Source organism: Pongo pygmaeus, chromosome 16 (genome assembly GCF_028885625.2).
Source record: "Pongo pygmaeus isolate AG05252 chromosome 16, NHGRI_mPonPyg2-v2.0_pri, whole genome shotgun sequence".
In the NCBI taxonomy this organism is placed as follows: Eukaryota; Metazoa; Chordata; class Mammalia; order Primates; family Hominidae; genus Pongo; species Pongo pygmaeus.
In genome coordinates this window covers 72752363-72766806 of record NC_072389.2, presented here as the reverse complement: position 1 = coordinate 72766806, position 14444 = coordinate 72752363, and the positions used below count along the sequence as shown (strand labels likewise).

The window sequence follows — 14444 nt, the reverse complement described above, 5'->3', positions numbered from 1 at the left end:
CCAAAAGAAAGGAAATCAGTATATTGAAGAGAGATTTCCATTCCCATGTTTATTGCAACATTGTACACAATAAACAAAACTTGGAATCAACCTAAGTGCCCATCAATGGATGAATGGATAAAGAAAACGTGGTATATATACACAATGGAATATTATTTAACCATAAAAAACAAAGGAATCCTGTCATTCACAGCAACATGGATGGAACTAGAGGTCATTATGTTGAGTGAAATAAGTCAAGTACAGAAAGACAAATATATCTCACGTTCTCACATATGGGAGCTAAAAAAAAAAAAAAGCGGATCTCATGAATATAGAGAGTAGATTGGTGGTTACCAGAGGCAAGTAGAAGAGGGACGAGGGGTGGTTGAAGAGAGGTTGATTAATGGGTATAATATACAGTTAGAGAGAAGAAATAAAACCTAGGTTTTACAGATCAATAGGGTGACTATAGTTAACACTACTCTACTGTACATTTCAAAATAGCTAGAAAATAATTTGCATGTTTCTAGCTTAAAGAAAAAATAAGTATTTAAGGTAATGGAAAATCCAATTACCCTGATTTGATCTTTACACATTATAAGAATGTATCAAATTATCACACGTACCTTGAAAATATATACAACTATTATGTATCAATGAAATAATAAACTGAATGAAGAAAACTTTGTGCTAATTTACACTTCCACCAGCAGGATAAAAGTATGCCCATTTTGCTGTACCTTCATTAGCACTGAGTATTATGGTGGTTTAAATTAATTTGTTTCCCTTATTTTTAAAGAAAAAATAGTAATATACTGTTTGATTTGCATTTCTCTGGTTTATCTGTAAGATGAAACATTTTTGTTTCATTTGTGTTTCATCAGTTACCAGTGGCATTAAACACTTTCCACATGCTTACTGGTTACTTGCATTTCTATCTCTGTGAGTGGTCTGTTGATGCCCTTCTGTCTATGTCAAGTGTTTTTTTTTTTTTTCTTTTTTTGGCAAGTGTACTTTGTATTTAAGAATCTTAGCAATTTTTGTGTCATATCTGTTGTAAATGTTTTTCCAGTTTGTTGTTATGTTTTATTTTATAATTCTGTTTTAAAAGTTTGTTTTTTTGTTTTAAAAAGTTTCAAACCCAAAGAAAAATGGAAAGAACAGTGAGCATGCAAATGCCCCTCACATAGATGACCACATGTTAACATCTTGTTATGCATGCTTTCTCCCTCTCTCCTCTCTCCCCTCTCTCTCTGTGACTAGAATGTAGTCATATTGTATATAACTGCACTGGAACAGCCCAGAATAGATAGGACCCATGGTGTTTCAATAATTGAATGACAATGCACCTTCTAATCTACACTCACCATTGAACAAAAAACCTCTTCCCCTCACTTTTTCTCACTATTACTTGCTTTGTTCTTGTTTCTTTTCTTTTTTTTCCCTAAATAGTAGCACAACAGAGCGAGCATAAAATGAAGATTTATGTGCAGTTCTGATAGTGCTGGTACAGATGGCAGTCACCCTCCTAGTGTCAATAAGCAAAGCATGGTCATTAAGAACAGTATGAGCAGATATCACAAGCAATAAAATTTGTGAAAGCCAGCAATGGTAAGAGGAGGAACTATCCTTTGACATAAAAGAAAAATCATTGCCAAAGTGTGGATAACAGTGAAACCTATTTTGAAAACAATACAAAAGCACTTTGAGCTCTTTTGATAACATCCTTATCATTGCTTCAAGATTACTGCTAGGAGAATCTTGCATTTGCTGGCATTCGTTATCACCACTTTGTGCACCTACTGGTTTGTCTCTACCAGACAAAACTACCAGATTTTCCCTTAAGGAATGCTGGCTAAAAAGGAAAACTATCTTTTGTGAAAATTAGGCTTTCTGATTTTCAGGCAGTTACGGAGCAAAAGAGTGCTAGGTTGTAGATATCTGATTAGGACTCGAGCCTCATCAGTGATTATGCATGTGATCTAGGACTGGTTTACATAACCTCTCTGAGCCTCAGTTTCCTCATCTTTAAAAGGAAAGAGTAAACATTTACCTCATAAGTTTAGAGAAAGTCCTTTGCAAACTGTGAAGGGTGTTATGAAAATATTAATGATGATGACAAAGATCATGATAAGGGTGACAATGAAAATGATCATTATTGCATATCTGTTCTAAACCCTTTTAAAGGTATGTCTAGGGATAGTATTCATTTGGAATGAACTCTATTTCCTGGGTTTCCATAGATAAAGTGAAGCCCCATATCTAAACAATGTTGATTCTCAGTTACTCATAGGAACTGTGCTCTGCTGTCAAAGGAACAAACAGAGATCTGCAGTCATTATATGCCTCCCCTCTCAGAAGGAGTTGCTGCCCTGGGACTTTTGACCTCTGATACTCAATCAGCCTCACAGTTTGAGCAGGCATTGGCAGTTCCCGCGCCTGACTGCCGGGTTCCAGTCCTGGCTCAATCCCAGTGCAAGAGGCACTCCAATCCTTCATAGCAACCAGGTAGTAGAATTTCCAGGACCAAGCTCTCAATCATACAGAGAAAGGCCCTCTACATGTCCAAAAAAATATTGGTTCCAGGCAGTCATGCTCATCCCAGAGATTCCGAGGACAAATCATCTGCATTAGAAATACCAAGAATGTTTGTTAAAATGCAGATGCTAGGATTCCCCCCTGAGAGCCAGTGAAAGAAAACTGCAAATAAAAGTTTGAGAACCATCACTCTAGACCTGTTGTCTCTCAAATAGAGTACCCACATCCGAGGTGATACATAAGATGATGCCATTGGTCATGTGAAGAAAGTATAAGAACTTCTATTTACATTAAAAAAGAAATAAATAAGAAATTACTTTGTACTACCATTCAATATTCAGCCTGTCACTCGATCCCTCATGTGGTAACGTCCCTTGCAGCTTTGGAGGCAATCTGAGAGTGGAGGCTCCAAACCACAAAACAGTGGAACAGCACTGGTGCGTCTGCTCTCAGCGCATTAGAATGGACTGCAGTTTACTCATGCAGTGGGTTTATGAATTGTGTCATTTAATTTCAAGTGTGCTAAGACTGAAAAAACGGACGTGTCTTAAGGCTTTCTGCAAAAAGCACACTGTATTTTCAAGATAATAAGCATCCATGAACAAGAAAATGAGAGTTGACATTTTTACTCTTAGCATGAGCTTTTTTTCTTCACCCATATTAGAAAGTAAAAATGATGATGATCCAATCCAACTTAAGAAAAGTCAGCCAAAAAAACCCCAAAACTTAAAAATTATCTAGAAGACTAACTGAAATTATGGACTTATACCTATCATCAATGCTGAACCTCACCTAAGTACAGAGTATGATGTCTTTTTTTTTTTTTTTAGACGGAGTCTCGCTCTGTCGCCCAGGCTGGAGTGCAGTGGCGCAATCTCAGCTCACTGCAAGCTCTGCCTCCCGGGTTCACGCCATTCTCCCGCCTCAGCCTCCTGAGTAGCTGGGACTACAGGCGCCTGCCACCATGCCTGGCTAATTTTTTTTGTATTTTTAGTAGAGACGCGGTTTCACTGCGTTACCCAGGATGGTCTCGATCTCCTGACCTTGTGATCTGCCTGCCTCGGCCTCCCAAAGCGCTGGGATTACAGGCGTGAATCACCGCGCCCGGCCGAGTATGCTGTCTTGAGATATTAATTACAGCCAGTATAAAGCCATCATAATTAACAAGATTAAGCAACCAGAACATTATAGTTAGTGAACACTATTAGCAAGAACTAAAAGGTTTGTGCTATTCATACAATTTTAAAAAATTTAAAAAATACTTATTTCATCTTTATCTTACTAAAAATTTATATGTTGGTACATTTTATAATGTATTCACTATATATAATAAAAATATATAATTTATAAATAATTATACACATATTATGAATATATGCCCAAATCCTTTGACTGATGGCTATGTCAATAAAAGGCCAGGTCCTGCTTCTGTCCCAATTCAAAACTTAGGGAAAGTTAAGTCTCCTCTTTGATCCCCTGATCAAGATTGTGATTAAGCAGCCCACTCTTCAGTGAGTTGTGCCATTGGTAAATGAAAAACACCTTCCTACTTGTATATTCTAAGGACTTCGTTAAGGAACCTTAGAAGAAAAATGCAATGAATTGTCCCATCTCCTCCTTCTAGGCACGAGAACTTGAAGAAATTCTGGGCTCTGTAACCTGCTTTGGATATAATCTCCTAGCAGTCCATGCCAGACTCTGAAGCCAAGTCTATTCATGACAGCGTCTTGGGGCAAGTGCAGAACCAGGTATGATTGGGAGCAGAGAAAATGTCAGTCACCAGCCATAGTCTCCCAACTCTGGGATTCTCTTGTTTCTATATATTCCCATCTACTGAGTCACATGCTATGACTTTCATTTTGACTCTCAGGACCTGCTTGTTTACTTTGAAGACCCAGTTTGGATTTTTCTCCAGTTTTTTTGTTTAACCTTGTCCCATCTCATTTCATTTCTGATGGCATGCCACTTTAGCCCTACAATTCACAGCTAGGACTGAGAGATGCTCATGCCACTCCTCCAGGTTTACAGGGTCCATGCAAACTTGACAGGCTCCCCATCTTCCTGGTAAGAAGGCCAATGATTATACTACCGTACTGAATAGGAAAGATATGATCCAAGTACCACTTCTGGGAACTAACTCCGTGCCCCAGTCAATGTCTTCCTTCACTCTTCCAGACCTTAGTAAGGAGCAAAGGCACTCCTTAGCAAAAGAGAACTGTGTAAGAAAAGATTTCTGCCAGATACTTTCTGTTTTGTTCTCTGTAGCTGCAATTGCTACCTAGGTAGCTCTTTTCAGCTATCATAACCTGAAAATGTATAGTCCAGACTCCTGGTTCTCTGTCAAGATGAAAGGATAAAGAGGAAGACAGAGACAGTAGAACTTGAGTATTGGATTCTTTCATTAGAATTGGTGACAACTCTTCTCCTGTTTGCTTTTCCCCACCCCTTCCATTCTGAGGCTTTCTTACTTGCTGCTTGTATGCTTGATCCTTTGATGACACACCTTCTCTATCTGCTATAGGCCTCTTGGCTGCCAACTACATAGGCACTGAACTTTGCCTTGGTAGGCTCTCTTGTGTGTGTATATATATATATACATACGGTAGGGGAGGGAGAGAGAAAGGGAGAGAAGGAGGAGGGGGAGAGAGAGAGAGAGACAGAGCAAACATAGCTGGATCAGGAAGATAAATAGAGGAGTACAGTAATATTTGGCCTCCTAGATGGCCCCCAATGATCCCCACCCCCTGGTATTCATGCCCTTGTATAATCCCTTCTCTTTGAATGTGGGCTAAACCTACTGGCTCACTTCTAACAACAGAACAGAGTAGACGTGATACCAGTTCTGAGATTAGGTTACAAAATGACTGTGGCTTCCATCTAGGGCACTCTTTTCCACTCTCTGGATCTCTTTTGGGTCACCAGCTGCCATGCTGTAGAAATACTCAGGCAGCTTAAGAGAGACCTACATAGTGAGGAACAAAGGCCTGCCAGTAACTATATGAGTGAGCTTGGAAGCAGATCTTTCCCTGTCCTTCCACCCATTGTCAAGTTTTCAGATGAGATTGCCCAAGTCAATACTTATATTGCAGCCTGTGAGACACCCTGAGGCACAGGCACTTAGCTCACCTGTGCCCAGATTCCTGACCCATAAAAACTGTAAGTAATTGTTGTTCTAAACCACTACATGAGTGATTTCTTATACAATAGATAACTAATACAAGTGCCTTGCAGGCAGTAGGGATGAAACTGTGTTGAATACAAAGATGACAGATGTTTATGTCTGCAAGGAGGTCCAGGTAACAATAGGGAGACCAGGAAAGGGCTGCCTCTACCAAAGGATGATGGATGCCCATGGCACTGCCTTCATGTAGGGAAAGGGAGACAGGTCCAATGTACACCCAAAGCTCTGCTCCCTAGTACTGACTTGGCTATGTCTACAGCTTTCCTTGACTTCTTGTGCACTGTTTATGAAACTTTACTTCACTGCCTAATATTTTTCATTTATGCTGGGTGCATATATAAAACACAAATAAGGGCTACAGGATTTTTAAGTTTAGTACAAAAGCTTAATCTACACTCATTCAAATTCAGGAGGCCTGTGTGTAAAAAGTCCAAAGATAAGGCAAGGTCACTTATTTTTAACTCAATTCTAATTTTAATAAATCATCTCTTAGGATGCACATAATAGATATTTCAAGCAAGTTTTATTTTTGTTTTGTTTACTCTGGATACCAAAATTATCTGTATAATCAAGCACATAAGACATTCTAAAAACCATAAAGTACCAGGTGATCTAAATAGTGTGAAAACTGATTTGCATTAAAATGTTTCCTTTAAAAGTTAAATTTTAGATACCTTTCACTATAAAATAACAATAACAAAGAGTAACAGCAAAGCCCAGGACATTGAAATAATTGTTACGGTGTCAAGCATTAGAACTCAATAGAAATAATCCATAATCACTTCATTGAAGTCCAAATTCTACCATTAACTTATTTTAAATCTGCATAAACTTGAGGGGTACAAGTACAATTCTGTTCCATGTATATACTGTTAATGGTGTAGTCTTGGTTTTAATGTATCCCTCACCTGAACAATGTTCACTGTACTTGATCTACCATTAATTTCTTATGCAAAATCTCTACTAGAATTAATAGAAAGGATGTTAACAAAGCCAAGAAAACGTTGCCTATATTTTATAGTCATCTCACTTGAGTGAGAAAAGTTATTTCCAATTTTATTTACTTTGGGCTCTAAATGGCTATTTTACTTACCATTTGGAAGCCAGGGGAGTATATAAGCTCTCATCATTAACAGAAGTCGTTAATACATTCTGGTTTACAACATTTAAATACTTCTCAATGTGAATCTGTTACAGAAATGTCAAAGTTTAGGCAATTATTGTGGACTTAAGAAACTCAGCTAATTTACTTCATTAGGTTAATACTCTGAATCCTGTAATTAAGCCAAAACCACAACATGCTATGTATTATTACGTGCCTAAGGTATCATTAGGCATCTCAAGGGCAAATTACTTCAACCATCCCAGAAAGCATAATAAACTGAGACTCAAAGCTTGAGTGACCTGTGGTACACTCTTTTTGTTTGTTTGTTTTAGACAGGGTCTTGCTCTGTTGCCCAGGCTGGAGGGCAGTGGTGTGATAATGGCTCACTGCAGCCTTAGCCTCCAAGGCTTAAGCAATCCTTCCACCTCAACCTCCTGAGCAGCTGGGACCACAGGCACATGCCACCACGCCTGGCTAATTTTTTTATTTTTTGTAAAGAGACAGGGTTTCCCTATATTGCCCAGCCTGTATGGCACTCTTTACAAATAAAATTATGCACAACAGTCAATGCATTTTTAGCCAGGTAAATCTACTAGGCAATACAGACATTGAGTAACGTCTTTTTTTTTACAGGGACTTCAAGCAAGCATCCAAAGAAAGCATTTGGTCTTTAGGTAACATTATTTAAATGAGCCAACCCAAAGACTCCAGCTGGGTCCATCCCTTTCACCATCAGGTAATATGACAATGATGTGCTACAAAATATACCACATTTCTCACAGTGTTGGGAGCTGAGAGATGAAGCAGATAATATAGTAGATTAAAAGTCTGAATCAAGAGCAGAGACACTGAAAATAAGAGGTATAGAAGGTGGAGATTGATGGAAGATGGACCCCATTAGCTTGTTTCATAAATGAATATTATCCTGGTCCAAAGACTGGATTCTCCCCTGACCTTAGATCTGTTTGTAATGGTGAAGTTCCTATCTACTTTATTTCTCTGGCCCGATATTGGTATACTTCTTTAGTTTTACCCACTTGATTATAACATTACAAAAACAAATAGCTCAAAATATTTAGGCTATTAGGGGAAAGTCAACTCTTATTTTTTATATACTTTTTTTTTTTGAGACAGAGTCTCACTCTGTAGCCCAGGCTGAAACGCAGTGGGGAAATCAAGGCTTACTGCAGCCTCAACTTCCTGGGCTCAAGCGATCCTCCCACCTCAGCCTCCTCAGTAGCTGGGACTACAGGCGTGTGCCACCATGCCTGGCTAATTTTTTAAAAAAATTTTTTGTAGAGACAGGGTTTCGCCATGTTGCCCAGGCTGATCTCAAACTCCTGGGCTCAAGTGACCTGCCTGCCTTGGCCTCCCAAAGTGCTTGGATTACAGGCCTGCACCACTGCGCCCAGCCAACTCTTCTCTTTTAGAATCTCAGTAAATCCCAGAAAATCTGCAATATATTGGTCAGGCATATTGTTGGATTGACAGTAATTATTTTTCATCGCTTCTTGGCCTTTTGGCTAAGATCAAGTAATAGTAATTATTTTTCATACTCCAAGTTATTTTTATAAAACCACATTTTAGGAGTTGTCACTGCATAATCTTACATTTAACCTACTTAAATTCTTTGTAAAATATGAAAGAATATAAATCAATCAGTTAATAATTATCATGAGAACAAATAACAAAACAAGAATGCTGATGACTGTCCTAAATTCAGCTTTGTTACAGAATTATGCAGGACTCTATGAGAACTGCAATTCCTTTCTTCTAGAGGATGCTTTGTCTCCTTCCAGTATTTTATTTAATATCTAAAGCTCTACTTACTCTTAACCCCACTTCAGTCCTTTTGATTGCTGTTTCAAGACTCTGAACGTCTAGAGTCTCTCCTTTTTCCTCAGGTGAGAATTTTGTTAATTTCTCCTTTAACTGATAAAGGTCTTCATGGATCTATAAGTATAAAAAATGAAAAATATTGAAATAATCCACACATAGTCCACCTATAGCAGTTATTTATCTTAAAGGTTTGCAATGTACTTGAATTGGTAGAGACACAAAGCTGATTTTATGGTATTCATTGAAAAGGACCACTTTTATGGTTGTAAGGCATGCTTTTTTTTTTTTTTTTGAGATGGAATTTCACTCTTGCTCAGGCTGGAGTGCAATGGTGTGATCTAGGCTCACTGCAACCTCCACCTCCCAGGTTCAAGCGATTCTCCTGCCTCAGCCTCCTGAGTAGCTGGGATTACAGGTGCATGCCACCACACCTGGCTAATTTTTGTATTTTTAGTAGAGACGGGCTTTCACCATGTTGGTCAGGCTGGTCTCAAACTACTGTCCTCATGATCTGCCCACCTCGGCCTCCCAGAGTGCTGGGATTACAGGCATGAGCCACCATGCCTGGCCTGGTTCTAAGGCATTCTTTATTGAGAATGCTCTATTATTGTCTCTCAGATTGTGAAAAATTATGCTTTCATATTATTTCTGTTTTTCCTTCTCCCATGAGAAATAGATTTAAGATAACACTGCAACTCAAATAGTTTCTACTTTCTTAAGTGGTAAGAGTTCAGTCAGAGATGATAAGAGGTTTGTGCCAGACTCCAATTTCTACAGATTGGTTAAGAGGAAAGAAAACAAAAAACTTCCAGCAAAGAAGTTGTAGCAGAAGCAATGTCTTTCAAAAGACTATTGTAAATGTGTTGTCAGTGCCTGTTGGTTTTCCATCCCAGGCTGGGTCTTCCCCACTTACTGCTCTGAAGAAGTAGTTTGGTAGGTGTTGTGACCTTGATTTTGTTTTATGTAGTGAGAAATGAAAATAATCCCTGAAGAAAAAGGAACACATGTTATTACTTTAACATTTTTCCTTCAATTTGTACTTTCCTTGGAAATGATGGACTTCTCTCCAACATCAGGCACCCTCAAAATAAAATGGGCCCTATGAAATTTGAAAGCACAAGATTCTCTGCATTCATATTAGAAACCAAACTTCAGATAAATACAGATGGCACCAATTATTGTATGGGCTGCTGCCACAAGAAAAACATTTTGTTATGCAAATTTATGAACCCAACACCTGTTTCAGCAATAGTCACACCAATAACAATCTGCAAATTGGGTTGCTAAAGGCATTTTGAAGAAGTTACTTTTTCTCTGTTAGTATAACTGGACTCAACACTGATCCAGCCTGCATTACTGATTAATCTCAAATGTTCCCATGGAGCCAAGTATTCAAAAGATCAGAATTTACATGTTTTCACTGATGGGCATCACAGTCTGGCAGACACATCTGGTCATTTGTACTCTTCACAAATTGTCAGGTAAGGCCTTCAGAGCTCACAGATTGAAATCTGAACATACCTACTGCTTGCTTGTAAGCACTAAGGATAAAGATGTACTTCTTTCTATTGTTTTGTCCAAATTACTGCTGCAAGCTGATTTGCCATCTATTGTCTGAAGACATTTGGAAAGTACAGAGAGGCAGTTCAAGGGCAAGGCCCTTTCTAGGCCTGCATTTTTTGGTTCCTCCTTTGAGGTACTGACTTTCCCTCTTCTAGTATCTGTAGCTCCATGTATCTTTCTGTAATTATGTCTATCAACTACTGGAGGGAGTAAAAACTGTACCAAAGGTTTGTTTTTTTTTCACCTGCCTTGTGTGGACAATGATACTTCATCATAGTGTTGTGAGATAGTATGTAATAGGCTTGGTACATAGCAAGAACTCAATAAAAGGCAGCTGAATATAATTTCTAGCTCTATCACTTATTGGTCACACGATTTCCATATACATCCAAATTTTCTGAATTTCTAATTTCTTTGTCCAGGATAAAAAAGAATTACCCTACTTAAAACTGTTGAATGAAAATGAGGTAATATGTATGAAAATGAATCAATATAGACTTTGGTGCTGACACATATGAACTGGAATCCTGCTTCCTTCTTTACTAAACTGAACTTGGGAAAGTTACGTAGCCTCTTAGAGGCTTAGTGTTCTCATCTGTAAAATGGGAATAATAATAGCTATCTCAGAACAGTGGCAAGAATACAATGAGTAAAAATATAAGTACTTTGTATAGTGTTAAGCACATAGGAGGGCACTGAACAAATGTTAATTCTCCTCTTCTGAACTGTAAAATCTAGGGAAACTCCTTACACTATAACTAATACTCTGTAAATGTTAATTGAATTTATGTAAATGTTAATTGAATAACTTGCTCCCTAATCTTTCTCAAGAGTTTTTCCTTTTCTTGCTAGATATTTTCTCCTCCCCTCTTAACAACCACTCATCTGTTTGTATAATTGCAATAGAGACAAGTACTATAGAAAAAGTTACACCAGACTTGGGTAGAAAAAGAGATTGAGTTCTAAATCTCTGTTCTTTCTTCAAATAGATCCAATCTACCATATTGAAATTTTACATATCATCCATCATCTCTGTGATCATCAAACACCTTATTTTCCATAAATTTTCTACTTGGAGAAAGATTATTATTTTGACAATTTGGGGACAGAGCTACTTAATGAGAAGCCCTTGAAAGATTTAATGCAGCAAAGATTTGCTCTAGACTTTACAAGAGCCATGAAACCAGACTCTATATTGTCAAAAGCAATATAAAATTCCATTTTCTTCATCTCTGCTAGAGTTTGGCTGAGTCATTCTCATCACCTCAATTATCTTTAACTTCATTCTTTTTTTTTTTTTTCCTTTCAGATGAAGTCTCGCTCTTGTCCCCCAGGCTGGAGTGCAATGGCGCGATCTTGGCTCACTGCAACCTCCACCTCCCGGGTTCAAGTGATTCTCCTGCCTCAGTCTCCTGAGTAGCTGGGATTATAAAAGCCTGCCACCATGCTCGGCTAATTCTTGTATTTTTAGTAGGGTTTCACCATGTTGGCCAGGCTGGTTTACGAACTCCTGATCTCAGGTGATCCTCCCGCCTCGGCCTCCCAAAGTGCTGGGATTACAGGCATGAGCCACCGCACTTGGCCTTTTATTTATTTATTTATTTTTGACACGGAGTCCTGCTGTGCTGCTTGCTGTGTTGGAGTGTAGTGGTGCAATCTCGGCTCACTGCACCCTCCATCTCCCAGGTTCAAGTAATTCTTGCCTCAGCCTCCCAAGTAGCTGGGATTACAGGTGCCTGCCACCATGCCTAGCTAATTTTTGTATTTTTTAGTAGAGACGGGGTTTTGCCATGTTGGCCAGGCTGGTCTTGAATTCCTGACCTCAAGTGATTCACCCGCCTCGGCCTCCCAAAGTGCTGGGATTACAGGCATGAGCCACCACGCCTGGCCAACTTCATTCATTTTTATATTGTATGCACCTAACAAATCAGACACAATCAGAAAGAATGAAAATAGCAAACTGTCAGTTGAGCTCCCATATTTCCAAGATCATTGTTAACACACAATTGTTGGATTTTTGTGTTAACACACAATTGTTGGATTTTAATTAAAAAGCTAATTTTGAATCATAAGATCAGGTAATATTTGTTACACAAACATGTTTAATATGTGGGTCAAGCAAGCATTTATAAAGATATATTAAGAATATACCACATTTTAATGAAGCATAAAAACAAAGCTTCTAAGATTTACAAAGCATGATTGGAAACTTCCCAGAGTCACTACCACACTTCAAGATTACTTCATGAACATGCCATAGCCTATTTAAGGATCAATACATACTGGATGTATTACAATAGGCAAGATGTTTTACTTCTTTGTACTTAAGTGTCTTCTGTAAATTGGAGCTAAAAAATACTACCTACAACACCTTTGAGAACCACTGGTCTAAAAAACTATTTAATATATCTGACTGATACACAGACCTAACTGACCATACTAGGGTGAAGCATGTAGAAATTTAAAGTACTTCTGCTTTACAGTCTATTGCACACACACACTCACTCACTCACTGACTTGCCAGAAACAATTTGATTGCCTAGGCTAACAACAAAGGAAGTCTACTTTTACAGTAAATGATGTAGCTTGGGGAAATTGGGGCAATTTAGAGTCAGAAGTGAACCTAATCCAAACTATATGTCCTATGGAAGAGGAAAGTGAGGTCCAGAGAGGTGAGTGACTAGCTCAAAGTCACTACTTGTGAGACTGTCAAAGCCATGGTCAGATCTCAGTATTCTGACTCCCTATCAAGTGCTTTCCACTAGACATACTAATTATTGGTAGCCTGTCTGAGGGAAATAAATCATAGCCCCAAGTAGAAGTGGAATCCACGTTGGCACATTTGGGTGGTGCTACATACTCACAAATTCTCAGGATTCATTAAGAAAGTAGGGAAAGTCTTCCAAATTTCCTCACTATACATATTCTACATGTAGAGAATAGAATTTTATACTATACAGGAATCAGTCTTAATAATCTGGTTAACAGGTAGGCTCTCTTCCTCTACACAGCCCTTTACTTGATATGTCCACAGAAATCCTTTTAAACAAGTAGGGGTGCAGATCAACATGGATATGACTATTAGCTCTTCTGATCCATCTCACAAGTCAGTGTCAACAGTTATCTATTACTATAATGTTGTATCCTAGGTAAGAGTCTCCATTATTGTTCTAATTATTTGGAATCTATAAAAAGAGGGGGTATGTGCAGCAAAGAATTAACCTTACCCAAAGAGGGGTCCAGTCTTTGCCCCTGGCTACTGGGAGGTGATCCCTAGGCCCCTGGGATGTCCTGCCTGATAGAAGTGTCTTTGTCTGTGGGCTTTGGCCACCAGACAGTCTAACAACATGATTTATAATGGGTGTTTTGATCCACGCTGTATCAGCTCAGACCTCTGGAGCAGTGGGAGACTAAAAGTATTCACGAGGGGCTGGAGATTAATGGTCAACCACAAGGGCAGTGTGAGATTGAGCCCCAGTAAAAACTCTGGACATCAAAGCCTCAGATAAGCTTCTCTAGTTGCAATATTCTATGCATATTGTCACATATTGTGTCTGGGAGGAAGTAATGCAGGTAATGACGTCCATGACTCCACAGGGATAAGATGACCAAAAGCTCTATGTTTGGACCCCTCCTGGACTCTGTCTTATTCATCTCTTCCCTTGGCTGATTAATTTGTATGCTTTCACTATAATAAAACTGGAGATGTGAGCACAGCACTTCCCTGAGCTCTGCGAATAGTTCTAGTGAATCATTGAATGTGAGGGTGGTGATGGGGCCCCTAAGTTTGTACCCAGCTGGTCTGAAGTGAAGTAGTTCTGGGGACCCCTGAACTTGCAGGTAGTGAGTGTTGAAGTTAGGGCAGTTTTTTGGGGACTCTTCCCTCAGACTTCGCAGTTTGGCTAAACTCATTGCTGCGTGATGGTGAAAGTGAGGGTGAGAAAAGATCAGGTAAGATTTAGGTATGATTCTTAATGGGGAAGTCTATGAAATTGGTGAGTTCGGGGGCTTGTATTTCGGAAAAGGTACATTTAGGGAAGTCTCTCCTAGATGGGAGGTAAGAGATCAAAATTCTGCCAGAAAATTAGATCCCTTTGACGAGTAAGACCCACTTCAGACCAACTGAGTGACAGTCCTGACAGAGTGACCTTAGACAAATGACTTCAAGACTTAGTCAAATGCAGCTATTATATATGTGATAGTTAAAACCGATGATATATGTGGAAATATCTTAAA

At 38.8% G+C, this 14444-nt stretch overlaps 1 protein-coding gene across 10 annotated transcripts in view; it reads right to left on the bottom strand.

The window, feature by feature from the left end:
• Window positions 1-14444, bottom strand: part of IQCH (IQ motif containing H) — a 247541-nt gene that overhangs the window by 232285 nt on the left and 812 nt on the right. For all 10 annotated transcript variants that reach the window (XM_054451129.1, XM_054451138.1, XM_054451128.1 and 7 more), the window contains exons 2-3: window positions 8637-8759; window positions 6795-6889 (exon numbers count right to left, since the gene is read on the bottom strand). In XM_054451129.1, coding sequence (XP_054307104.1) covers window positions 6795-6889; window positions 8637-8759 — 218 coding nt within the window. The remainder of the gene's footprint in view (window positions 1-6794; window positions 6890-8636; window positions 8760-14444) is intronic.